The 27,781-nt window shown below is 39.3% G+C and overlaps 1 protein-coding gene across 3 annotated transcripts in view; it reads right to left on the bottom strand.

The window, feature by feature from the left end:
* The window catches only part of COL18A1 (collagen type XVIII alpha 1 chain), a 195,023-nt gene that overhangs the window by 56,713 nt on the left and 110,529 nt on the right, over positions 1-27,781 (bottom strand). For all 3 annotated transcript variants that reach the window (XM_087714621.1, XM_087714608.1, XM_087714614.1), the window contains 4 exons: positions 17,156-17,700; positions 8,859-8,942; positions 7,379-7,432; positions 2,612-2,732 (listed from right to left, as the gene is read on the bottom strand). In XM_087714621.1, coding sequence (XP_087570747.1) covers positions 2,612-2,732; positions 7,379-7,432; positions 8,859-8,942; positions 17,156-17,700 — 804 coding nt within the window. The remainder of the gene's footprint in view (positions 1-2,611; positions 2,733-7,378; positions 7,433-8,858; positions 8,943-17,155; positions 17,701-27,781) is intronic.

Below are 27,781 nucleotides of genomic sequence, written 5' to 3'. Positions count from 1 at the left end.
TTTTTTAAAAAATCCTAACTTCTTTGTAACTTCACATTTGAACTTACATACCAATAAACCGGTTCAACTGTAAAACTAGACTCTTCTCCACATCTCAGGTGACACATTCATTTATATACCTTTTTCTTCTCAGTAAAAGGTGCAGAATTCTTTACTGTACTTTGTCATGTATACTTCGGTTTGCTCTATACAAGCTTAACTTGAAGGACATACAAATTCTGATTATTTTTGTACTCCTTTCTGCACAACTATCTTACAACTTTCCCCACTTTTTACTTTTCTTTAAAACAAAGTTATATTTTAATGTTTTATAGTGTCGCTTTTATCTTGTAAGCCATCTAGAGCAGGGGTCTCCAACCTTGGCGAAGCTGGCTGAGGAATTCTGGGAGTTAAGTCCACAAATCTTAAAGTTGCCAAGGTTGGAGACCCCTGATCTAGAGGCCGAGATAAGAATGTGATAGATAGATAGATAGATAGATAGATAGATAGATAGATAGATAGATAGATAGATAGATAGATAGATAGATAGATAGATAGAGATAGATAATTTATAAAGATTCAAAAAAGACAATATCTATAGATAGTTATTGAAGTTGTGCTATATTAATGTTCAATCTAACATTAGTAAGAGATACTAACTTGAGAACATTGTTTGTTTTCATGATATGAAAAGAAAACTTTTTTGTGCTTAATAGTAAATCTTCATTATATTATTAGTATTATCATATACTTTATTCATCAAACATGAAACTCAGCCAACTGAACATTCAAAAATGCATTACAAATACCATTGACTGGTGCTAATGGTTGATACGGTTTGCTGCCAGCATCCTAGGTATCAACCAAGTACCTTCTTAAAATATAAGATGTTCCGAGTAGTGCAGTTGTCATCATTCCAAGTATCAGTAGCAGTTATATCCCTTTTAGGATCTTTGGCCTGCCAGCAGTTTTTTGCAGTTCCGCTGGTATTATTGCAGGAAGCTGCAATTTGTTGATGTATCTTATAAAATTCTTGGACATGGTACCAAGTGCCCCAATGACAATGGGTATCACTGTTACATGCTTCATCCATAGCTGTGTAGTTTCAATGGCCAGATCGCAATATTTCATAATTTTTTCTAGTTCTTTTTCTTTGACTCTGGCATCTCCAGGAACAGCGATATCAATAAACTGTCCACTTTGGCCCTCTACAACCATGATATGCTCCAAAAGATGATCCATTTGTACTCGAAAGTCACACAAGATCTTCACCTTCTCATTTTCGATAACTTTTTCCACTTTATGTTCCCATGACTTCTGGATACAGGTAAATCATATTTTTTACATAATGACCAGTGGATTAATTTAGCAACTTGGTCATGTCTAGCTTTGTAATCAGTTTGTGCAATTTTGCTGCATTCACATATTAAATGTGAAACAGTTTCGACTTTGTTATTGCAAAGTCAGCAGTTTGGGTTGTCAGTGGATTTTTGTATCTTTGCTTTCATGGCATTAGTTTGTCGTGCTTGTTCTTGAGCAGCATGTGTTAAACCTTCCATTTCTTTCTAGATAGTTTCCATTTTAAGCCATGTCCATGTCAAGTTGTCATCACATTTCCCTTTAATGTTTTTCAAGTGCTGTCCATGCAAAGCTTTGGTTTTCCATCTATTTAATCTGTCATTCAGCTGTTTTTCCTTATATTCTGCCTTGGTTTCTGTTGTTTTTATCCTGTTTTTTTAATTATTATTATTTAATTATTATTTCTTTTATTCATTAAACATGAAACTCAGTCAAGTGAACATTTAAAGATCTGTCACAAATACCATTGATTGGTGCTAATTGTTGATACGGGTTGCTGCCAGCACCCAAGTATCTTCTTAAAATATACAATGTTCCGAGTAGCACAGTTTTTTGCAGTTCCACTGGTGTTATTGTAGGAAGCTGCAATTTGTTGTGTATCTTATAAAATTCTTGAACATGGTGCCAAGTACCCCGATGACAATGGGTATCACTGTTACATGCTTCATCCATAGCTGTGTAGTTTCAATGGCCAGGTCGCAATATTTCATGATTTTTTTCTAATTCTTTTTCTTCGACTCTGGCATCTCCTGATACAGCGATATCAATAAACTGCATGATTTGGCCCTCTACAACCATGATATCTGGCATGTTGTGTTCCAAATGATGATCTGTCTGTATTCAAAAGTCCTACAAGATCTTCACCTTCTCATTTTCAGTAATTTTTTCGACTTTGTGCTCCCATGATTTTTTGGATACAGGTAAGTCATATTTTTTTACATAATGACCTGTGGATTAATTTAGCAACTCTATCATGTCTAGCTTTGTACTTAGTTTGCGCAATTTTGCTGCATTCACATATTAAATGTGAAACAGTTTCAACTTTGTTGTTGCAAAAATCAGTGGATTTTTGTATCTTCGCTTTCATGGCATTAGTTTGTAGTGCTTGTTCTTGAGCAGCAAGTATTAAACCTTCCATTCTTGATGGTTCCCATCTTAAGCCATGTCCATGTTGTTGTTGTTGTTCTTGTTCTTGTTCTTGTTCTTGTTCTTGTTGTTATTACCCACTTTTTGATAAAAAATTTTTTGCCAGTACTAGGAAACAAGAACTTACTTGCAGGAACATATGTTGGCCTCTCAGTATATTCAGTCTCCTCTAACGGCACAGGTTTTTTGGCAATGGCAGGGGAAGTAACAGGTGGAGGCACTGGAAGTTTTGACAACAGAGGAATCACCTAGAGAGAAAGAATTGAATTAGACCTCCTCTTGTACCCGAGCTGGCAACCCAAGACAAACAACTGATTCTGAAAAAGTGACTATTGGGTCTAGCAATTCTTCTCCTTCCCCCTTTACACATGAAGGACGTACACAATGCAACAAGCACAGAGGAAAAGCCTGTTTGGAAAAAGAATAAGGGATGGGCCTGCAACAACCCCTTTGCATAATTCCTCTCTCCCATCAATTGCCAAAAATTCTCTCAATTGTTCCCACTATCAGTCTGGCAATACTTGGGGGGGGGGGTATGAGCCAAGGAGAATACAGGGGGAAATTAGGATAGGGAGAAATTCAATTGATGGCACAAAATTTGGTCAAAGTCTTCATGTGGTCCACAGTTAAAAGGTCTGATTTTGAGTTTTGTGCCTTGTTATTTTTTGCCTATTCAGATGAGTTAAGCAAGTTAATAACTAGGCCCACATACCTTGATAAACTAAAGGTTGGCTCATTTTTTAGTACATATATGATTCCATCCATGGTGTAGTTCGCACAACATGATTTATGATTGAGCCTAGATAATTGTAGCTTATTCTGTCATTGTCAACAAAATCATGCTTAGCATGTTGTATGAATTCTTTAAAACTTGATTTCAGTCAAACAACACTACAGAGCATTTAATTTTGACTTAATTCAGTCTATTAAGTTTAGCATTATGTTATCAATGAATGTTTCATGTTGTTAAGATATTGCTTTTTTAATATGCAAAAGCACACTGCATTAACAGAAGACTTGCCCACTTAGCACTTTAATATTTAGCGCTACAGAAATTATGGTTTCAGTTAGAAAAAACAAACAGAAAAACTTGGAATGTTTCCCTACCATTATCAGACCTGGAATTGATAAACTGGACAAATCGTGTGAGAAAAGAAAAAAATTTTTTTATACTTTCTCATTTAGAAAAGAAATATGTATTAAATCAGTGATTTTTTTAAAGAAAATATTGCTTCAACAACTTCCTTCTATTGTAGATTACTTAGATAAAAGATTACAATACAATGTTACTGTAGGCCTAGTTGGGGGGAAGGGTTATTTTTACTTTTATAAAATCAGAACAAGCCTCACACACATGGAAAAACTCATATATGTGGGGAAAATATTAAAACATTTCATTCATTCTACATGCCTTTTAAACCTAGGGAGTAAAACATTTTTTAAACTTTCCACGTGGTTCACTTAATGAGCATGTAATTAGCTTATCAAACATTGTAAAAACGGTTGTAAAATCGAGTCAGGTCAGTGGTGAGTGACTTCACAACTGTAACAACTCACAATCAAAATTCTTAGAGTACAATCTGTAAAAGAAAAAAAATATTGCTTCTTAAATCTTTTTGGACGGTTAAGTGAAAGATGTATGGTATTTTTCTTGCCTTGTTTGTTTTTGGGTTGGTTGTTTTTTTGTACTTGCCTGCAATTTCTATATTTTAGCTTCACTTTCACTAGAAGGGAATGTAAACATGCTGGTTCCGGGTGGATCTCCAGTTCACTATAGCACTTTTCATCTTTTACCAGTCTCTGTACAGTAGCTTTCTGTTGTTATTAGATGTTGGGCTCTAGGGATCAATTTCCACCCCTACCTGTATCTTCTTCCCTGACAAGAACAGTGGCAGGAAAGCTTATGCTTAATATATATTGCACATACTGTATTTCCAATTTTCCACAAATGGTTCTCTTGGATAATATTTTAAGTAATCCCTTTTGAATTTGTGAAATTTCATGCATTTGAATAAAACCCATGGGGGATCATGTAGGACAACCATGTGTCTTGCCACTAGGTGGCACCTGTGCTCTGCATTCGTCACATTTTCTTCGCAGCCTTAAGTGTCGGAGTTAGACATATTATATGTCTACCATCGTTTTCCAGGCACATTTAGTGTTCTTTTCCTGTCTTGATGAAAAAGATACAATGTGATATAATGCTTAAGTATGACAGTGTAGGAATGGGGCACACAAGAGGGATAGACTTAGCTGTGAAGCTGACTGTGGGCTGGTTACTTTCTTGTAGCCCAGCTGGGGCACACAAGAGGGATAGACTTAGCTGTGAAGCTGACTGTGGGCTGGTTACTTTCTTGTAGCCCTTGCTATGAAAGTGAAATGGGAAGAGAGGAATGTTATATGGGACTCCTTAAAGACAGTGAAGGGTGTGTACCTATAATACTTTAAGAGCCATCTGTTCCTTATCCTATTTTCCTTTTGATTATTTTAAATTAATTGCACCATTGGTTTAAAAGTTTCCAATAGCAGTAGGAATATTTGAGGTGGAAAATTAAATAAATAAATAAATAAATAAATATATGGAGAAAATTAAAACTCACACTTTCTACTCTACCTTGTATACAATATGATGTTGTATTACTTATGAGCTTTGCATTATAGTAACTTACTAGACAGTTTTGAAGTATTTCCACAAGGCTTCCAAACTGATTAGTTGTGAAGATCTCATATTTCTAACACACACACACACACACACACGCGAGGGAGACTGACTCAAACACAGAATGAAGTAGATCATAAACTTTGAGAACTCCCAAATAATCAGTCCAGTCTTACAGATTACAGTCCCTTCAGTAATTGCTCAATAAATGGACATTGGAGGGGGGGTGGGGGGTGGAAGGTGGCTTTATGCGTAACCCATATCTGTTTATCAGGCTGCGTATTTCCTCATCCCTTCTCATATTTAATCATATTACATGTGTTCAGAACATATGCAAACATTGAAGTTTTTTGTGTCAAATATATAATATATAAAAACAATTTAAGTTTTCAAAATTGTTACTGTTCCATTTATTCCAGAGGGGGAAGACAGAATATAACATCCAGGAAGATGTGAGGAAGTACAGCAGTATGCAAAAATGAGTATCTGATTGTGAAATAAGATTTTTCCTCCCTCAATTTTCTTCTTCCATACAGAAAGTCTGCCAAATCTTTCTCAGAAATTTGGGGCAAGTTTTGTAAATACAGAAAGTACTGCACAGAAAGAAAACATTCATTCAACAGAACCATTTTCACTCAAAGAAGTACATATCTGAATTCTGCCTATTGTTATATTTAAATGTATTTAATTGTATTAATATATAAATTGTCTTTTCATCCAATGCTCTATGTTGCATAGAATTAAGATTAAACAGCTATACTAAATGACCCACAGACACATCTGGAAAGAATTGGAAGAGAAAAGTTTATCACCCATTCATGACTTTGTTGCTTTGACAATCCAATAATACTGGCCTTAGTTTCCGTAAGTTGAGCAAAATCAAAACTGACTTCAGGATGCGTAAAACTGTACTTTGGAAAAATAAACTATGGGAAGGTCATCCCTGTGCCGGTTGTTTTTTTGAAAATTGATCATGTACTATTTTTGTTCGAGTGGATGACGTTTATGGCAAAGCCAAACGGAGTTTTCTATTACTCCCTTGAGAAAAGGTATAAAGGAAAATTAACTTTTGGGAAAACACAAAACAACTGGGAATCACAAAAACCAAAACCCAGCATCTATCAATTTATCTGCGTCCATAGTAGTAACATCAACAAATCTTGTTAGAAAGAATTGTAGAAGCTGGGGAGTGGTTCTGTATTTTCCTGAGTATGTAATGGTATGTGGGAATGACCTTGGGAGACCCTGAGAAGGATTGGAAACAGTCAGAGAAGGGGGAGCATAGCCCATGGCTGTTTAGTGGGCAGGGCAAGTGGCTCAGAAGGGACCCTCCGCAAGTTATCAGGCTCTAAAGATGATGCCAGGAAAACTGTATCGTCAAATTTGGTGTTGTGGTGTGGGGTGAAAGACAGTTCCATTCTTAATCTATAAGGGAAAGTCAGGTTAAGTAGAGTGAGTCAATTGATTTGTGCCACTACTACAAACAAGGCAAAATAAAACTGTTTTATGTGCAACGTGCATATGCAATCTATATAATGTAAATTATATACTCCTTTTGCAAATGTGAAAAACAGTTTCATTAAGGAAAATTGAATTTTATCTCGGAGAGGGAGAGGGAGGGAGATGCTTTCAGTTTTCAGTGAATTTCCAGGCAAAGCCGGAATTGCAGTCTTGATCTTCATTTATTTCCACACCAGTTTTTATCCACTATGTTATACAATTAGGCAAAACAATGTGCATCTATAGCTTCTAACTACGTTTCATAAATAAGGTGGAACATCTCTGAAAGGGAAAAAAACATTTTCTGATCTTTTAAAATACATACTCCATATGCATTTCCCCGTGGGAAATAATTCAAACTGATGCACAATAATGAACTTTATTACAATCCGAGACCAGCAACATTGTGATGGACATGGTCAGCTAATGGTTTGTAATGACTTTTGTTTCTCCTTGGCCTGCAGCAGCCCTAAGCTTGTGATAAATGGTTCACCACAAGCAGATGTTGTTAGCAGCTTGTCAAATTAAACCTCCTCATTGTGGGTTTAAGAAACACCATGAAACCAGACCACCCAATGCTACAGCTAGAGGAAAAAGAGAAGGGTGTAGAAGGATAAAGTGGAGGAAAAGGAACTGATGATGAGGTGAAAGAGAAATGATGGAGAAGGAAAAGGAGGAAAGAGATTTTTATATTAGAAAATAGAAACACGGTTACAAAAATGGCATTGTACTCACGCTTTCCTTTTCGGAAGATGGTTTTATGTCTAATCCACTTCCACTACCACCACACTAAAGAGATTTTAAAATATATATAAATAACCAGTACATTAAATCAACAGATATAGTTCCACTAAGAAATGGGGGGGGGGAATCTCTGGTCTACATCAGGAATGAGGAAACGTGTCCATACAGATGCTGCTGAACTACAATTCTTAATGTATTATCCTATTTTGGCCTGCTAGTTGGGATATTAGGAACTGTAGTTCAGGAATGTATCAAAAGCTACACATAACTAATTGGGTTTATCTTAATTTTTTCTCATACATCACAGTGCTTTAACATAAAATATTAACATAGCTGTATAGCCATCTTCATTTATATTCTGGAGGTGCAATCTGCAAAGGGAACATCATGAGTCAGTTTTTGTACCTACAAAGTCCAGGTTCTCAGAATATTTAGCTAAATATTTTCAGAAATCAAGGCTGAAAAAGTCTTCAATTTGAGTTGAACAGCAGCTACTGCCAATAGAACAGTAATATTGGCCTAAATTAACTACTAGTCTGATTCCATGGTCTCACTAATCTAATCTTCCTTTAAATTTCCATGTTCTATTTCTTAGACACAAGGAGATCAAACACTTCTGCTTGTGTTTCAAATTAATAACAGCTTGGCTTGTTACTTGACATTTTAAGTATGATTGGTGAAAACAACTTAATGAAATATGTTTCAAGTTTAGTTAAGATTAATCAAAATTCAGTTAGGTTTGGAAAACTCTACTGTGGTTAAGCAAAAAACAGAACTTCCGTTGGAGGGAAAGTTGGAGTATGTAGGTTTGACAGGAAGCCAAGATCATTTTCAGAATGTTAAACTAAAATTCAGGTTCCAACATAACCTGCCCAGCATGAAGGGGCTCCCATATATTCATATGTCCCAAAGGTGCTTTTTCCAAAAAGTTGTTTTTTTTTCTTTGAAAACGTTTCACTTCTCATCCAAGAAGCTTCAAAGAAAAAAACCCAAGAAAGTCCAGTTGCCTTTTGAAAAGCAATTTTGGAACTTTGGAACAACCATGGCATGAATGTTTGAGACAGTAGTCAGCAACCTTAAACACTCAAAGAACCATAAAGATCCCAACTGGAAGCCCACAGTTCAATTCTGGAACTGACGGGAATTCTGGTTCCGCCATCATAGAGTCTTCTCCTAGCACGGTGTCCTTTTTCTTCTACCTGTCCTAACCGAAAGCCCTATCAATTGTGGACCTTTCCAGAAAACCCACACCTTACCATAGAGTCTCCTTCTGGCAGGCATGCTTCCACCCCCCAAAAACCCGAAAGCTCCTCTCAAAATTGCGGGGCCGATTGGCGACAGGGAGCCACAGCAGAGAGATGATAGAGCCGCATGCAGCTCCAGAGCCGTGGGTTGCTGACCCCTGGTTTGAGAATTTCCATAGACATATGTTTACATGTTGGAAAAAGACATTTGTGATAGAGTCACTTACCGTATCACAGTCATCATCTTCTTCGACACACTGGTAACCAGCAGCCCAAGGATTATCTTTTATTTTTAATTCTACAATGATGCCCTACAAAAGCAGAAACAAATATTACTAAATCTTCAGCTTCACAATGGCAAAAAAATTTCTTCCTCCCAGTTTAGGAAAATAAAGAATTCCCAGGACTGTGTGCCCCACAAAAAATCCCCAATTTAATTTAAGTCAATATTTTTTATAATACAAACACTGTTAGCTTATGATTGAAGTATTAATACCCAATATAAAAAAATAAGAAATATAAGGCAGGAGGAAAAAAATCAACACAGGTGAGGAGAGTGGTATAATAAACATTGTTCTTTGTGGCAGGGTTACATTTAATCCTTTTAAATTTTTCCATATTATTATTCTGATTGTGGTTTTTGGAGGATCAAGATCACGAAGATTTGGCATTTCCAACATTTATAAACTATTTACAGATTGCTGCTATTTTCGGCTGACCCTTTGTAATCTGCATGACCCACTAGCAGAAAGATGCGTAATTCTGTAACTCTAGGTAACATTTCCTAAAAATAGTGACTTCTAAGTCAAAATCCAAGTACTGGTTGTTGTGGTTGTCTTGTAATATCTTTAGATACAACTTAGCAGCACTGCACTAACTCAAACAAACTATCTCAACAAGAAACATCAAGATATTTTTCAAAGTGGGTTCATCCATTCAGTTTCTTTATCTTGACTTCCAAGATGGCTGGTTTACCATTAGTTGAAAACATCACAACAGAACCTCCATCATGGGTACTGGCCTGCCACCAATGTAGACTGAAGCTAGAGCCTGGCAAAAACCTGTTTCCATCAGAAATTGCAAGTATGATTTTCAATTCTCTATTGCAGGGGTCCACTACTGGGCCATGGCCTATTGGCCACCAGGCCACGTGATAGCTGGCCAGTGTACACGCTTGAGTGTGTGTGCATGCACACACACACACACACACACACACACACACACACACACACATCGTGCTAGCATCGCTCAAGCATCACACGGGAGCGTGCCTCATTTGCATTGCGTGTAATTATTGGGGCAATAATTAGAGTAATATTGACCTTAGGGAAGACCCCTTCCCTGAGGTCAACATTCACTTTTGTGCTCAATTAAAAAAAAAATTAAGAGAGCGCCTGTTCAAAGTTATGGCCACACAGCAGCAGCTTGCCCAGTGGCAGCTCCCACTGTATTTTCTTCCTTTTCCTCCATATTGCAGCCTAATCTTCCTTTATTATCTCTCACTTCAGAAGCTTGGAATAGTCTATTTCATGGCTGAAAAGGTCGGGATTCTTTTCATTACGGAGAACAAGAAACAGATATTTTGAATGCCTGCTCTTGCCCTTGGCTCTGTCCTTCCAAAGGCTGCTCAAAACTTTGCCTGGGGAACCTATTGGAGGCCAAGGCCCTTTTAGTCTAGCCCAACATGGCTCCCAACATCAGCAGCCGAAAGTACCACCCACTATCCTTGCCACCCTTAAAATAAAGACATGGCAAGTGCCCACCATGCTAAAAACCTCCATAAGGGGATAGAATGAAAATGAATCCCCAAACGATCAAAAGACATTCCATTCTGCTATTGCTTTTAGCCATTTTATCTATCATCAACAAATATCAGATATTTGTTTTTGCAAGGCAATATAAAGGAAATAAATGCTCCCCCCCCCCCCATTGGAACATTAGGACTTGGATGCTAAAATGTTCTCACCTGTCTCAGGCACATGATACATATTTGTCATATTGTTTTGATACGTAACTGTTGTGGCCCAGCAGGAGCCGTTGGAGCTGCAAACGATAGTGAGGGACCCTATGAGTCGGCTCTGGAAGATGTGGAGGACCCTGGACAGGGTTCAGACTCCGAGCAGGGACCAGAGAGGCTGGTTGGACACCAAGAGGTGCCTGAGGCATGGAGCAGCGGTGAAAGCCAAAGGGAGTTTGTCCCTGACTTCAGGCCCTGGAGCAGTGGGGAGGAACTAAGGGAGGTGGTCCCGGATGCCAGGCAAAGACGGGCAGATAAGCGCCAACAGCAACTACGGAGATATAGAAGATAATTGGGGCCAGGTGGTTGTGATTAGGCTCCTCCCAAGAGAGTATATAAGAGACTTTGGGAGCAGGTTTTTGCAGGACACAACCGTTATACTAAAGCTGGAGAAGCTCTTGTGTGTATTTCTTATCTGTGGAAGTCTGGGTTGCTGCCAAAGTCTTGTCGGTATGTTAATTTACTGTGAATAAATTGTCTAGCAGTAATCTTGTGTCGGCGTGACTCACCGTACAGAGGGAGGTCAGAACACGTAACTATGCCAGATCTTCAGATTGTGTATTAAACAACTGAACTCCTTTATAAACTGATTTATGAAAGTACTTTACAATATTTTAAGTACTATTAATTTTAAAAAGTTTCCATATGGAGATCAGATTTCTCCCAACATGAGCCTAGGTACTCTGGTTGGGAGCGCACACCTAGTTGGACTGATTCTTAATCCACTGCCATTGACCTGGAAAAGACTAAAAGAGTTCTGCAATGGCCAAAGTGGATTATCTATCTACCAATGATTCCTGTGTGTGTCGGGTGGAGTCTTGATATGCAAGATTCTTTTTTAGGTAGGGATGGAAGCAGTGACATGCTTCCTTCTATTCTGTGATTCACAGGCATCAGATTTTACACAGACCCACCGTATGAATTCTTCAGCCACATCGGGAATGCAGAGCCAGTGGGCGGAATGAGCATGCAGATTTAAACAAGATTAAAGGTGGGGGGTGAAGTCGCTCTGAATCTGTGGAGGCCTTTCCTTTCAAGTTAACAACTTGGAAACAGAGAGCAGAACATGATTGTCAGGCAAATAGACACCCCTTGGAATTATACACAGAGAACATTCCTGCTGTAGCCTGCCGATTTAATGGGGTCACAGACAAAAATCACAGGGAGGAGCAAGTTATTTTTTTTAAACCCAGATTTTTGTGTGTGCAGCTGGTTTTCAAAGCTGTTCTGGAGCAGGGATCCCAAGATATTTTACAATACTCATCTCCTTGCTATCTTTTTCTCTCCAGGGTCATGAAAACTAAGTAACCCAAACGAGGATGCTATTCCGTGGGTGAAGTCATACTTCAGTACAAATCTGTGCATGCACAGATTTTTCTCTGCAGGAAAAAGTGAGAAATATCACTTTTCTAGCTCCAAACATCACATTGAGATGACTCAGGGAGCTAGTAGCTTGAGATCACCTTAAAGCCCACCAAGGGCAGCTGGGAGCCATAGGCCCTCCCCCCTCTTCCAACTTTCATGTGTTGTTCATTTTTATGTTCCCAAAGGTTGACAGCAAACCACTGAATTGAAGTGGGGTAGTTTCCCAGGGCTGTCTTAATGCATGGGCCTGATGGGCACTTGCCCGTGGGCCCCACAAGCATAGGGGCCCCATACTAATCTATGTATGTTAACCCTTCAATGCATCTTGTATCATATAAATACAGCAACATATTTGTTACATTTTACTACATTTTTAATTAATACGAACATGCAAATATATGTTTAATCTTATTGACCATTTACATTTTTATTCCTGTGAGTAGTTGTCGTAGGGGCTGCTGTACACTGCTTTGCCCGGGGCCCATATTGCTATTAAATGGTCCTGAGTTTCTCCCAGGTTTTTGGTGGGGAACAAAAGAAAACTGGTGCATTGAGCAAACGTAGCACACCTATCTGTGATAAAAAAATAACATCACAGTGGGTGAGGAGGGGAAGCCAATAGACAAAACAATCAGCTCCATAATAACAGTATCATTACTATGCTACTGAAAAAGAAGAATTAGTATGAAACTTCCAGCCCTAGCCACAAAATAGGTACTGCTGCTAATTTACTGAGCTCTAAACTATCAAGAAATTATAACTCAACAATAGTATAATCTACTTGGAAGTGGAAAAAACTAGATTTATATCTCAACTCCGTAGCCTCAGGCAAGGATATTGGAGTAATGAATGGTTAGATTTGAAGAGGCAGAAATAATGATTGCATTGTTTCTTACACTCAGATCCCTATTGAACCCTGTGATATAACCATAGTTCTTATCTTGTTTGAACCCTGAACAAGAGAAAGAGCCTCTCCTTCTCCCTTTTGATAGCGCCCCAATTTTAAAAAATGATCTCCCTGTTCTTTTCTGTCATTCCCATCTCTTTGACAGAATCCTATAATCCATTCTCCACACCCTGCCCCTCTGCCTCCTGAAGCATCTCTTCTCATTCATGCATAGATTCCTGACAAGATGTGGCAAACATTTCTGGGCGGTGAGATCTCGATCTGGGATATTGCCATATTCAAAGGGTATGGCTGAGATATCTTGTCTCATTGTAAACACACATATAGTATGTGCTCAATCTCCAAGGATATAGATAAGTGGAAATAGAAACAGGCAATGACAGGCCAGAGGCTACAAGTAGCTACATGACTAGAAATGGCAAGAAAAAGATCCTTCCATGATGTTTATATATTCTTAGGAAGCAAAGGCAAGGACAAGCCGGCCTTCTGTGAAATTATTCTCAATAATGTTCTAACCCTGTCCCTCAGGTCCTAACTCAGTGTTTCTCAACCTTGGCAGTGTCAAGGTGGGTGGACTTCAACTCCCATGGTTGGCTGGGGAATCATGGGAGTTGAAGTCCACCCAATCTTAAAGCAGCCAAGGTTGAGAAACAATGACCTAACTGCTCTGTTGGTTCCCTACTGCTAATTAATCCCATCTCTGTGTCATGGGAACCAGGCATGTGGAAGCTGCTAACAGAAAACAGTGTAATTATACCTGGACATAATAGTTCATAACTGACCAGTTATGAACTTATGGAAGATAATAGGGAATTTCAAAATTCCTTGTTTGTTTTTTTAGCATGCTATTGATTGCTTCTTTCCTTAGCCCAGAGCTTTAATTGTTAAAAGCCCTAGTAATAATTGTCTTCCTCATAAACCAATTCTAGACAATGCAAGTTTATGTAGACATGCCATGATATCATTATGCAATGCATGTAACTATGTCTAAATGACCATGCAACCAAATTCCACCAAAAAGGCTAGCCCTGATTCTGAAAATACTTCCTTTTCATATCATGCAGCCCATCAAATTTTATTTGGGGACATCATGAAAATCAATAAAAATGAGATCATTGCTTCCTGTTCTTATTTTTTTTACATTTTCATTGGTAGGTGAATCCCCACAAAGCATTTTTAGCATAAAATAAATGTATTTTATGGATTTTGGATATAAAACATTTCCCACTATACACCAATAACATTCTAAACACAATTCTCCAAATTAACTTTAAACAACTAACATCAGAGCTTGTCTGTGGGTCTTTGTTTTTAGCCTTCTTGTGCAGATCTTCGTCATGCAAAGACCTTGACCTCAGAAAGTAGACAATCACTTCAGATTTCTTAGTTCTGTATGTTTATTAAGTTGTTTAATTACAGTGTTCTCTAAACCATGCTTCATCCATTAGCATGTCATGTTGCTACTACGTGCTTGTGTTCCTCAAGATAATCCCTACTTCCTGTGAATTTGTTTAGTCTTGCTGCTGTACAGTATACATTTGAAATACAACAACTTTTTTTCTTAAAAGTCCAAAGAACCTGCCAATCTAAAATCCGTACAACTTACCACTGATCAGGGGAGTAAAAAATATAGCTGCCTCTTGCACTTTATTACTTATAGAAAGAAAGGGGGGAAAAAAGTAAAAGAGTCCCTGAGGGTTTTACTCTGCCAATCATTACCAGCCATAGGGGGAAGTGCTCACCTCCATTTTAACTGCGTTCTGTGAGCCTCGGCATATAGTCATGCTGGCCACATGATCATGAAAATTGTCTTCAGACAACGCTGGCTTCCTCAGCTAAGAAATGGAGATGAACATTGCCCTCTACACTCGGAAGCTGAAGTACCACTATGATTCTAGGCAGTAGAGTAGTACTGCAGATGGCAAGAGAACCAAAAACCTATCCTATAGTCTTCTATGATGATATCAGTGGTGGTATTCAGCCAGTTCGGAGTGGTTCAGGCAAACCGGTAGTGGTGATCTACGTGTGGCGCCTCGACTTTAAGCCATCCTGTTTAGCCACATTTTCTAAGCTGCGTGCCCTGCATATGTGCAAGCCATGTGCACAAGCAAAGTGCATGTGCAGAAGGCACATGCACTCACACGCACGCTCACAGTTTCTGTGTGTGGCGAACCAGTGGTAAAACCAGTTGTTATTATTATGTGAAATCCACCTCTGGGTAATATCCAGAACTTTGAGTCTTTTGGGGCCAGCTCAAAAACATAACTGATCATTACAAAGTACAGGAGAACTTTTATACAGGTTTTCCTACAATTTTACCTTTGTAATAATGAGGCTGCCTAAGGCCTAAGCTCATAATCCAACCATTTTTTCCCCATAAGGTGGAACTGAAAACTTCTCTGTTCACTTCTGAGTTGTAAGTGTGTTAGAAACATGTTAGGGAAATCATGGTTTATTCTAACTATGAACAGAAGCAGCAATAGCTCTCTAGTCTTCTTGGCTTCCTGCACAAATGGGAAACTGAACCTATAAGATGCGGTTTACGCCCTTCAGCAATACGAGTTCTAATCACATACTGTCTCAAAGCATCATTCAATATGTAAGCTCCGGCATAGTTTAAAGTGTTGGACTAATTCGCTGGATGGCTTTGAGCTTATCATTATGCCAGTGATAAGCCATGGATAAGAATGACTCTGATTGCTCTTAACATAAATCAACATCACTTCAGTGCTTGCTGCTTCCTCATCTGAAGTCTGAGTTAACATTAATTATCAGCAGGCTTCTTGGGATAGGATAATGAACTGGTATTGCAGATGGTGCAAAATAAAATTCCTCCCAACTTTGTTCCTTAAATCCAATTAATGTCTACACATAATTACGTATGTCACCTATGCGTGCTGGTATTTGCTGTTGTCTTGCTCTTAGAGAGACTATATTAGTCTCCAGTTCATATCAACAACTGAAATTATTTTAGTAATTTTAGTCAGGGTCAATCACCTCCTACTAAGGTTTAGCATTTATTCTTCCTATATATTTCTGGGACACTTGAAGCTTGAAGAAAACATCAGCTGCATGTACTATGGATAATTATCTACATCTGTTTCTGAGTGGGTAGGCAAGTCCTCTCTACACGTGTGCACTAAAAAGCAGTAAAGTTTGCTTTTATCCTCCTTCCTACTTAATTTTTAACAAGGGTTGGGTGGGGGAGAGGGAGAGAATCCTCCTTGTTTGTCTGGAGTGATTAGCGCCAGAAGATTTCTGCTTCTCTCTATCCAGCATAAAGAAGAATGCAGCAATGGATTTGATCTCAGTGGGGAGCCCAGGATAAACCTCAGGAATCACTAGACTGGCAAATTAAGCCAGTGTCTGAACATGAACTTGAAGATGAAAAATGTGAACTATTTTCACTTCATTTTTTTCCACCTCTAAATATCACTACCGCAAAAATGGTTCTGCAGCCATTACCTGCAAATATTCCTCAACCAATCCTTCACAAATGCCATTAAAAGAAGAGAGAGGGGGGGGGGAATAAAATCCACAGGGTACTTTGATATGTGGATGGTATGAACACACACAGAGAGAATGGGGAAGAAAAGAAAACAGATTTTTAACCACAGACATATTAATTTATACAGATTATCCCATATTTGCTGCAACATGAATGCTCAGGAACCCAATTCTGTCACATTATTGATTGTGGTCTGTTGAGTTGCCAAGTATGCAAAGTAGACTGAGAGTTGTTGGTTGCACACCTGACACGCTTCTCAATGTACCCCACATATCGAATGTGGTTTCTATATAAATCCGGAAAACATGTTACAGCCTTCTTTCAGTTTTTTTCTTCCATAATCCTAGATCTCAGATGCATAAAACAGAGAAAGAAGTAAATAGATTTTTTTTCCAGAATGACCAACACTTATGCCAAAAAATATTGATGGCATGGGGGGGAGGGGAAACAAATATTATCCAAAATGTTTTGCGGTAATTCATAAAACATAGATTGTATTCATGCCTGTACTTCTGATAGTTCCTAAATTGCACACACTTGAAGACAAACTGATAATGAAAGATAGCTAGACAGATATATGATGGAGGATAAGCCACAGATTGAGTATAGGCATCAAGAGAAATCTCCCACATCATTAGGATGAGGGGAATAACTAATCTTTGCTCCTTTCACTTTTGGGAAAACATCAATTTATGATAACCATCTCACTGGAAATAAGCAAGCTCACCTGGTATTTATCAGGATCTGCACCTCCAGCTTGTCCCACAAATAGTCCTGCTCCTTCTTCCAGCTCTATCTTACCAGGTGACCTCTCAAGATGAACCGTCTTAAATTCTTCACAGTCCATATAAAGCACCACATTGTAATCCCGCACGCTGAGGGCAAAGCGAGTCCACAGATTGACCAGGGAAGGGACGGTAAATGTGGCTGCAATGTTGGAATTTTGAGAGCCAGGCTCCGTATAGTAGAAGAGGATTTGCTGTTTTCCATCTTTCACCTCCGAAAGCTTCACACCAACGTAGATGATTGACTGGGAGGCATCCGTAAGAGCAAAAAGCACCCCTGCATTGTCTGAAGTGGATTGAATGTAAAACAAGAGTGAGAAGTCTCTGTAAAAGGGGCTTGGGAGGTGGTACCGTGCCACTTGTCCAGCGTTGGCATCCGGTCTAAACACATAAGCAGGACTTTTGTCTGGGCCATAGATTTTGGTTATCTCGTCTGGTGGAGGATCTCCAATCAACTCTAAGAGACCAACTTCTCTGCTGAAATTTTCTGTTAAGAAAAGAAATTGGGTAGTTTCAGAAACAACAAGGATAATAAACAACAACACCTGGAAAATCTCTTAAGAATCAGAGTGGGAAAATGATAATCCTGAGCTTGGCCCTATATTGAATGCCCATCCTTATAACCCAGCTATTTCCCACCTGTAGATTTTTTTAATCTCTCAAAATATTCAATATAAATAACTTGTTGCACAGTATAGAAGGCATGTTGCAATGTCATCATTCTGAAACAAGTAGGATTTCCAGATGGGTCCAGTGCACAGGTGATATTCAGCAGGTTCTGACCAGTTCTGGAGAACCAATAGTGGAAATTTTGAGTAGTTCAGAGAACCAGTAAATACCATCTCTGACTGGCCCCGCCCCATCTATTCTCTGCCTCCCGAGTCCCAGCTGATCGGGAGGAAATGGGGATTTTGCAGTAACCTTCCCTGCCAGACCCACCAAACCATGCCCACAAACCATGCCATGCTCACCAAGCCACGCCCACAGAACAGATAATAAGAACATTTAAATACCACCACTGGTCTAGTGTTCTACAAGATTGATTGCTTTCAATTCAATCAATGTTATTGTCTGACAAATTTCTATTTAAATTTTAATTGTAGTCTTCCATAGATTCAAGAGCTCTCTCTCTCTCTCTTTCTCTCCCAATTAAATCGACAAAGTCTTACATGAGCCAGGATGCTCTGCCAACAGAAACTCACCCCCATCCCCAATCACTCATTCCCCAACTGGAGTATTGCAGTATAGTCTGGATGGAAATGCTTTTCAAAATGACACTGAAGCTTCAATTGTTCCAGAATGTGGCAGGCAATCTACTAGCTAAAAAATTTGGTAGTATAGGATTACACCTATTCTTAGGTCACTGGTTGCCAAAGGGCTCTTGGGCCCAATTCAAAGAGTTGGTCATTGCCTATATGTTGTGTGGCTAATATGGGCCCCTTGGATATCCCAACCCAATGAGAGATCCATAGGGTTGAAATGAGGTAACCAGACTTTTCAATAAGAGCATTTTGAAACAGTCTATGTGTACTATTGCAAACCAGGAGTTCAGTTCCGTTGATTTTCCTTTCATTGAGAAAACTCTTTATTCCAACAGGTCAATCATGTTTTTTTGGGGGGGGGCGGAATCAGGTTTATTGTGTTAAAGATTATGACACATTATACCAACTCCCTTTTTTGTTTATTGGACATTGGCCAGAATCCTAGTGATGGAGGCGGTATATGAACATCATAAAACCAAGAAATAAACAAATACGTCAGATAGTGCTGAGGAGTCAGAATGAATTAAAACAATAGCTGACCAGAAACTTTAGGCATAAAAATCACATTCTGTGATTGATATATATATTATATTAATATATATATATATATATATACATATACATATACATATACATATACATATACATATACATATACATATACATATACATATACATATACATATACATATACATATACATATACATATACATATACATATACATATACATATACATATACATATACATATACATATACATATACATATACATATACATATACATATACATATACATACATATATATATATATATATATATATATATATATATATATATATATATATAAATTAGGACTTTTGTAAATGCATACAATCAAACTCCAGCTAGAATAGTGGAGTGAAATGGAATGGAGTAGAGTAGGGAAGGGTAGGGTAGGGTAGGGTAGGGTAGGGTAGGATAAGATAGAATAGGATAGGGTAAGGGTAGGGTAGGTTGTGTAGAGTAGCATAAGGGTAGGGTAGGTTGTGTAGGGTAGGATAAGAGTAGGGTAGGTTGTGTAGGATAGGATAAGAGTAGGGTAGGTTGTATAGGGTAGGATAAGGGTAGGGTAGGTTGTGTAGGGTAGGATAAGTGTAGGGTAGGTTGTGTAGGATAGGATAAGAGTAGGGTAGGTTGTATAGGGTAGGATAAGGGTAAGGTAGGTTGTGTAGGGTAGGATAAGGGTAGGGTAGGGTAAAATAGGATAGGATTCTTTTTATTCTAAATAGTAGCAGTTGCATATGCATTCATAGAAAGATACCAATTCCTTTGAATGGCTGAATGTACAACACAGGACCAACAATGATCTAACATACACCACTGGAAGCATCTCATACAGACATTCTCCTAAAACCAAGTAGATTAAAGTTTGGTCCATAGCTGAATGAAAGATCATCCATAACTGTTGCCAGTTACTTTAAAAAAAAAGTATGGATTTGTTGACTTCTTGATCAAACGGTTAAAAAAAACTTGGAATCAGCAAGTCTTTAGCACTATCTATTTTCAGGATCAGCGCCTACTACAATTGGAATGGGAAATAATTGTTAGGTGGAAGGAAATTCAAGAACCCCTTTCCAGGGACCATCTTCCTCTTGCAAATACATCATCTTCTCTCCTTCTCCAAGAAATAAATCTGGAAAATGAGTTCAGAATGCCATTGGAGAATGTAGACTATGGCTTCCATCCCTGGCTTGGAAAACAACAGTAAATCTGTATACAGTAGCAACAAAAGCAGCAGTTAAAACAACTAAACTTAAGTTGGGAGAACTCTTTAACCTGGTGCTCAAAAGCAATTTCTCCCACAGTTCAAGTATTGAACTGTGCTTAGAAACTAACTGGAAGATACTTAAAAAGTATTTAAATTCCAATAAAGAATATTTTCTAATTGCAGCCTAGAGCAAATATTTTAAATGAAGTACAGCTTCCAAGTAATATTTAAAGACAGCTGGAACATACATTACAGGTACTCCTTGACTTATGATGGATCTTGTTCTGACCTAGGCTTCCTGATACAGTAAAAAGCACACGCTCAGTCCCAAAAACCCTCTTTTTATTTCAAAGGCTGTGAATTATGTTCATTCACAGCCCGTAATGAGTCCCAAATAGTTCTAAAGAGTCCTACAGTAGGTTACCAAAGTATTTCAGGGTAAGGCTGATAAGCGCCCACTTTTATCATCCTTGAAACCCTGCCAAAGACTCAACTGGCAATTAGCTTGGCAAGGCCATACGGAGCAAAAAGTCAAAACGGAGCTTCAGAAGGTAAACTGACCAGCATGAACCAAGTTGCTTCCTGCAAAGGCTCATGTGCCTTTGCTCCTCCTTTATGTCCTATGGGAAGGGCCAATCACCTCCAAACCTTACTCCTGAGTCATTCCTTCTGTCTTAACTGTTCTTGCCTTCTGGCAGCTCTGTACATGCGCGCCGTGGGAACAGGGAGGAGCCTCTTCCTCTGCTTCGCTGCTGTCCAACTCTGGAGGCTCCGGAGGCAGCACATATCTCCCAGATGGCCCTGGCCCCCTCTCTGCCTTCGATGCAGTGCCCTCGTCCAAGCCTTCCCCAGACTCCAGGACTGGCCCATGTTCCTCCCCAACCGCCTCGCTGTCTGACTCTGCTGCCAGCTCTGCAGGCTGCAGACAATAGATCTGCCCATGCTACTTTCCACCCAGATTCAAAATATCAATGGCCATCTCCCCCCTCAATCATGTGATTGCATTTTGGGTGCACAGCAACCAACCAGCCCACATTTATATCTGTTTGCAATATCCCATAGTCACCTGATTGCAATTTGTGACATTTTTTGCCAGTAAGCTGCATTTACTTCCAGTTTCCAACCAAAAAAACCCTATTCATTTACAAACAATGGATTTGCACAATGACCACAGCTTTTGCTTAGCAAACATTACAAAAAGGGTCATAAAATCAGGTGCAGCCACATGGTAAGCTGCTCAATTATGGTCGTAGGTCAGGAACTATCTATATTGGAGTGTATATGATTTCCAGTTTGACTAGCAGAATTGTGTTGGATACTGCTTATCCCTCATTTCTTACTGATATTTTTATACTGTAGAAAAAGAAGGGCCCAGTATATCTGTGGAGTGATCAACCTCACTACAGTTTCAGCCTAGACTGCAAGATCTTCATTTTGACAAGTAGGTCAAGGAAAAGCAGGAATTCAAAATCCACCCTCAGGCAGGGCTCTGTTCCACAAGAATAACATTTTACGGATTTTCAAGACTTCCATGAAATCTATCACAGACCCAGCATCTGTTGCTTGCTGGCAGGGACCAGGCACAAGGGACTAATTCACACCAACAGCAGGATCTATCTTGTTTCAGTTTGTATTACTTGGATGGGAAAACGTTCTTCCTGCACTTCAACTGGAAATCCCTGTACAAAGTCTCTAGTGACTCTGCTAAAGGCTCACACTGGAAAGCTCATCCTGAGAATACAGATTCTGCAGCGGCTGCTTCCTTTCCCTTGGTGGCCCCAAGGGAGACAAAACATAGAATGTCATTTTTAATCTCATCATTTCTTTTTTCCAGACAGAATGGGTTGAGGATTCAAAATCATTTTCCATAGAATATATTCTAACAATGAAAAAAAATGTAGTATGGCCAATGGTTAGAGCCCAAATACTTTGCATAGGATTAATTAAAGAAAACATGAGAATGGAAAACCAGAGCCGATAAAACTGAAAACTGATAACAAAGTTGTGAGCTGAATCTACAGTTCAAACCTACAGATTTCCTTGAAGAATTGAAATAATCCTCTATTCAGCGAAACATTATTCTTGCAACCACACAACTGTATTTAAACCAGGATTGTAATGAGTCATTCATCATCTCTAAATAAAGAGGCTGAGAATTTCTAAGCAAGCTGAAAAGAGACACTGGATATAAATTTGCTCTGGATGGAACAAAAACAGAATGGCAGGCAATTTACTTTTTAAAATGTAGAACCACTTTTATAGACTTTCTTGCATGGCAGGTTTACATAATGAATTTAATCTCTTTCCTATGGCAGCCAGAATATAATTAGCAACAAGGCGGTTCTTCTGCCCTTAAAACAGGATGAGTAACTTGGAGTCCAGGCCCTGAAATCTCTGGATGCAATTGAAGAGGGAAAGTTAACCTGATAAAATAAGAAACTTATTAAATGAATGATATGAATTTGAAGAACAATCCTATTAAGTATATTGAATTAGACTGAATTCAATTGTAATAATTAGATTTGTCAATGAAGTGAAATGTAGCTTTTGCCCTGTCCTGGACCCATCTGCTACGTCCTGGACAGCAACTTGCAAGGCCAAATGGTGTCAGCTCACCCTGAAAAAATAATCTGTCCCTCCCTCCTTTGCACTAAAGGGAACTGCTCCTTTTCTTCAAAACATTGAGAACGGTACACCCACAAAGTACCGTAAATACCACCATTGCATGGACAGTAGGGGCAACCTGAAAGCCAGAACAGAAAACTTTCTACGTTTTGAAAGTGGAACAACAAATAAAATATTCACGTGGACAGAAAATGAAAATACATTCTGATTTAATAACCATTTTGTAGCCCTGTATGGAATTGAGCTAATTTTAGTTATACTTCACATGAACATAAAAGGAAGATGCACTAAAGGGAGATGGCATATCAACTTTAATTCCTAAAATATATGCATTCATTTACATTGCCTGAACAGAAACCTCCTCCAGACTCAAGCTCTGTTCAAATATGTTAATGAGTGTGGGTGGGAAATGACAAGGTCTTTCATTGCCCCCTTCACAGACACACATTCACCCTATATACTGTACATATAATGTTATGAATAGGGCTAAAACTGCTGCCACAAGAATTCTTTTAACAGTCTATGCAAAACTGCAGCATTCTTTGTCCCCTTACGTTCTGCATATATGGAAGCCCTAAGCATAGTTGCTGTTCCTATAAAGATGTCAGCTCCAAGCTCCTCCCCATGGCAAATGGCCTTGCACAGCCTTTTTTAGATTATTTGTTTATTTACTAGTGCTGATAACCCGGCATTGCATGGGTATTTATTTATAGGGGGGAAATGTCCGGACCAAACATAATTTCTGGTGTTGGATTTTCCCCCTTACCAAAGGGAGTCCCCTTGTGGAGTACTGTGAAGCCATTACCATGGCAACTCCATTGTGCTGTATAGTAGAAGCCATTTTACAGCAGTACAGTAGAAGCTGTTTTAAGGCACAACAGGCTGTATTGTAACAGAACACACACACCAAGGGGTGTTAGGGGCGTCTAACCCACAGTATTTGTTTCCAGAGAGTAAGTCATTTGTGTACCAAGTTTGGTTGAAATTGTTTGAAGTGTTCCAGAGTTTGTTTATGGAACATGCATAAACACACAGCCATTTAGATAGATAGATAGATAGATAGATAGATAGATAGATAGATAGATAGATAGATAGATAGATAGATAGATAGATAGATAGATCGACCGACCGACCGACCAGACAGACAGACAGACAGACAGACAGACAGACAGACAAGACAGACAGACAGACATTTAAAACATTTCCATAGCTGCCTGTCTTATAACATGGCACATTTGCAGCGTGCAGTCAAAACAAGCATGAAATGGAGAACTCTTGGTCCTTCTGATAGTGCTGATCTCCAGTCACCTTGAGCAAAGGGACACCTTATGTACCATAGGCTACAGGTACTGTAGTCCCCGATTTACAATAGTTCATTTAGTGACCATTCAAAGTTACAATGGCACTGAAAAAAGTTTTCAGACGTATGACCAGTGGTAGGTTTCAAAAATTTTTAGAACCTCTTCTGTAGGTGTGGCCTACGTTGTGGGAGTGGCTTGCTGGCCATGTGACCAAGTGGGAATGGCTTGCTGGCCATGTGACCAGATGGGAGTGGCTTGCTGGCCATGTGACCAGGTGGGAGTGGCCAACTTGTAAAATGTGGTGAAACTCACTTAACAACGCTCTTGCATAGCAACCAAAATGTTGGCTCAGAAACTCTGGCATTTGAAGCACGTAAGTCTTAAAGCTGTCAAGCTACAAAACCCTTGCACCCCTAACCCTTTAGGAAAAAAAAACCCAGGGGTGTTCAAACTTGACAGCTTTAAGACTTGTGGACTTCAATTCCGAGAATTCTTCCTTTCGCTCTTCACCTTGATGATGTGCAGACAGGCAGGGGGAGGGAGCTGGAACCGGTTCTAAATGGCACTGTAGATTTGTGGAACCTCTTCTATAGAAGAGGTTAGAACTGGCAGGAACCCACCCCCCCGTATGACCATTGTAGCATCTCTATGGTCATGAGATCAAAATTCAGATGCTTGGCAACTGGCTCATATTTATGATGGTTGCAGCGTTCTGGGGTCACATGATCCCCTTTTGCGACCTTTGAAAAGCAAAGTCAATGGGGAAGCCAGGTTCACTTAACAACCGTGTGACTGATTTAGGAACTACAGTGATTCACTTAACATCTGTGGCAAGAAAGGTCATAAAATGTTTGTTGCTCACTTAGCAACAAAAATATTGGGCTCAACTGTGGTCACAAGTCGAGGACTACCTATATTAAGATGAGTTAGAAGGTGGGACCTAGCCAACCTTTGGCTAATCTTGACAAAAAAAAAACTGAGCAGGGTTCATCAAGTGATAGCCATATGGGATAGTGAGTGGCATTCCTTGCTACCTGTCACAATGAAGGAAAAACAGTTTAGCTTTGTATTCTCTGATTATATTTATGCAACACAAAATGGCCCAGCCATTTCCTCCCACAGTCCATCAGCTCACTGTGTGTGTCAGCAGCAGATGACACAAGACAGTCGTAATAGTCTTTTATGTGGTGGCTATTTTTCCAGCCAAGAACACTTCACAGCTATCACTCCCCACCTGGCTTTCTGTCTCTTTCATTTTGTTTCTCCCTCTAGAGCAGGGGTTCCCAACCTTTTCCTGCACCCCTAGAATGCTTCTGATATATTTTCACACCCCTTTAAAAATAAATAATTATATGCATATAATTATACATCTACACAGTAATTTTGAAACTTCTAAACCCAAGTTTTTGCACCCCTTGGAATATCATCTCGCACCCCCAGTTGGGAACCCCTGCTCTAGAGGGAATGATTAAAACCACAATGAAATCACAAGCAGACAGGCCAACTCCTTTCTGTCCCCTTTACAGCATCCCATGAAAATTGAAGAACGGGTGCTTTTAGTCTCCGGAATAAGAATCACTCATCTCTCTGGTAAGTATCATTTAATTTAGCTCCATATAAGACCAAGTCTGTCTGCGATTAAATCTTAGGCTCCTTTGAGTTAATCAAGTGGATTCTCCAGGTTGAAAGTTCTCATGATATGCCACACACATAGCAAGTGTGTCATGCAAACAGGCCTTTGGTGATGACCTGACATATGCTGGTGTTTCTTGACAGCTTGAAGATCTATGGACTTCCACTCCAAGAATTCTCTAACCAGCATCATATGCCGTTTGTTTAAGTTAAGGAAAATCAACATTAACTGAAACTTTGCTAAATGTTTGGTGCTTGCTATCACAATTTTCAAGTCCCACTTCACATTTTTCACTTCCACGTGTACTTGAACAGATTGTAATCCGTGTGACATTTGCTCACACAACATAGGATCAAGAACTTTTTGTATCACATGAAAAGACTAAGTGACTCGTCGCTTCACATAGTCCATCTGTCCAATGCATTTTCAGAGTGTCTCTCTTTCATCAGGGAATTGCTCTGCTTCCAGGATTAGAAGTAATGAATGGAAATGTATCAAAGAGAGAAGCAACCTAGAACTAAGGAGAAATGTCCTGAGCGTGAGAACAACTAATCAGAGGAACGGCTTGCCTTCAGAAGTTGTGGGTGCTCCAACATAGGAGGTTTTCAAGAAGAGATTGGACAGACGTTTGTCTGAAATGCTATAGGGTCTCCTGCTTGGGCAGGGTGTTGGACTGGAAGACCTCCAAGGTCCCTTCCAACTCTCTGATTCTGTACTCTGCATAAGAGAGAACTCTGAAACTACTGTAATATCCTAAAGTACCAGCACGTTCCATAGCTCATGGTCATTCTGCTAGTGCTCCAGGGACTGTCCTTTTCAGGAAAGAACACAGCTGCAAGAGAGAAAGAAATCTCTAGCCTTGCAGATTTTGGCTAGATGAGGCAGACATGAGGAGATCCATCCAAATCTCTGTTCCACCCTTAACAGCGACCTTGTGTTACCTTTCTGTAACTTTCTGTATAAAATGAAATAGCTCCAGCAAAGCCAAGATTCTGTAAAAAAGAAATTGCTGCACTGTGCAAGCATAAGAACTGGCATGCACACGAGAACATAAACTTCAATTAGGGAAAGAATGATGCTCCTATCACTCGCTTTCCCACCCACGACCTCTTTCTCATATGCATAGTTATTAGTCACTCTGAACTCAACTTTTTTCCCCCCTAACTGCCCTTTCCCTCAGCTGTGGAATATTGAGCAGCATATACTACAACACGACAAATTGCAGAAACAACTGTTTGTTGGATGTGAGGGAGCATGGCGCTGAAGTGAGACAATTTCCAGAAGACATAAAGATGACATACTGTATAAATGAAAAAGAGGGGAATAATAGCCTTAACATGTGTATTCCGCAGATAAATATTTTATGGAAAAGTTAGATTGACAGATTGCTTCTTACGCTTTTCTTTTCTTTCATTTTTAAATGGAAAATATCCCTCAGCCATTCTAAAGTGCTTATTTTATATTCCTATATATCAAATGCCAATAAAAGTGTCACATAAACTAGGCCCTTTATAACTTGGTACAAGGAAAACAGAAATAGATAAAATCTAACCCCTCACTCAGCTGATTCCATAATATCTTAATATCTGGTCAGTCACTGAAATGAAGAACAATATTTACTCAACAAAGATCCCTTTTAAGGCACATCTGCAATCATTGCTTTCCTGAGACATCTCCTGCAGTCATCTTGTATCTTGACTATGTCCTTGATAAGGGCTTCAATTCCAAAAGTTTGTGCTTCCTCTTGTTTCTCCCAAAGTCAAAGGCCTCCTCCGCCAGCACTGTTTTCTCACTTGGCTCCTTCACTACTGCAGTCAGTCAGTCAGTCTTGCCCCAGGCAAGTGCTTTCCAGATGTGCCATTTGGTCCTGCCTGCAGCTGGCTTCTTACCTTCCTTCCTCTCTCCCACTGGCAACAGCAGGGGTGACATAACAATGCCCTGTTGACAGGCATATAAGTAATCCCAATGGAGTGAAGACTGATGTTATAAGAGTGGTT

The sequence above is a fragment of the Thamnophis sirtalis genome, unplaced genomic scaffold (assembly GCF_051295495.1).
Source record: "Thamnophis sirtalis isolate CommonGarterSnake01/CBP01778 unplaced genomic scaffold, rThaSir2_p1.2 scaffold_1, whole genome shotgun sequence".
Lineage (NCBI taxonomy): Eukaryota > Metazoa > Chordata > Lepidosauria > Squamata > Natricidae > Thamnophis > Thamnophis sirtalis.
Note: the sequence above shows the minus strand (reverse complement) of the source record. Positions and strands in the feature narration are given on the sequence as shown.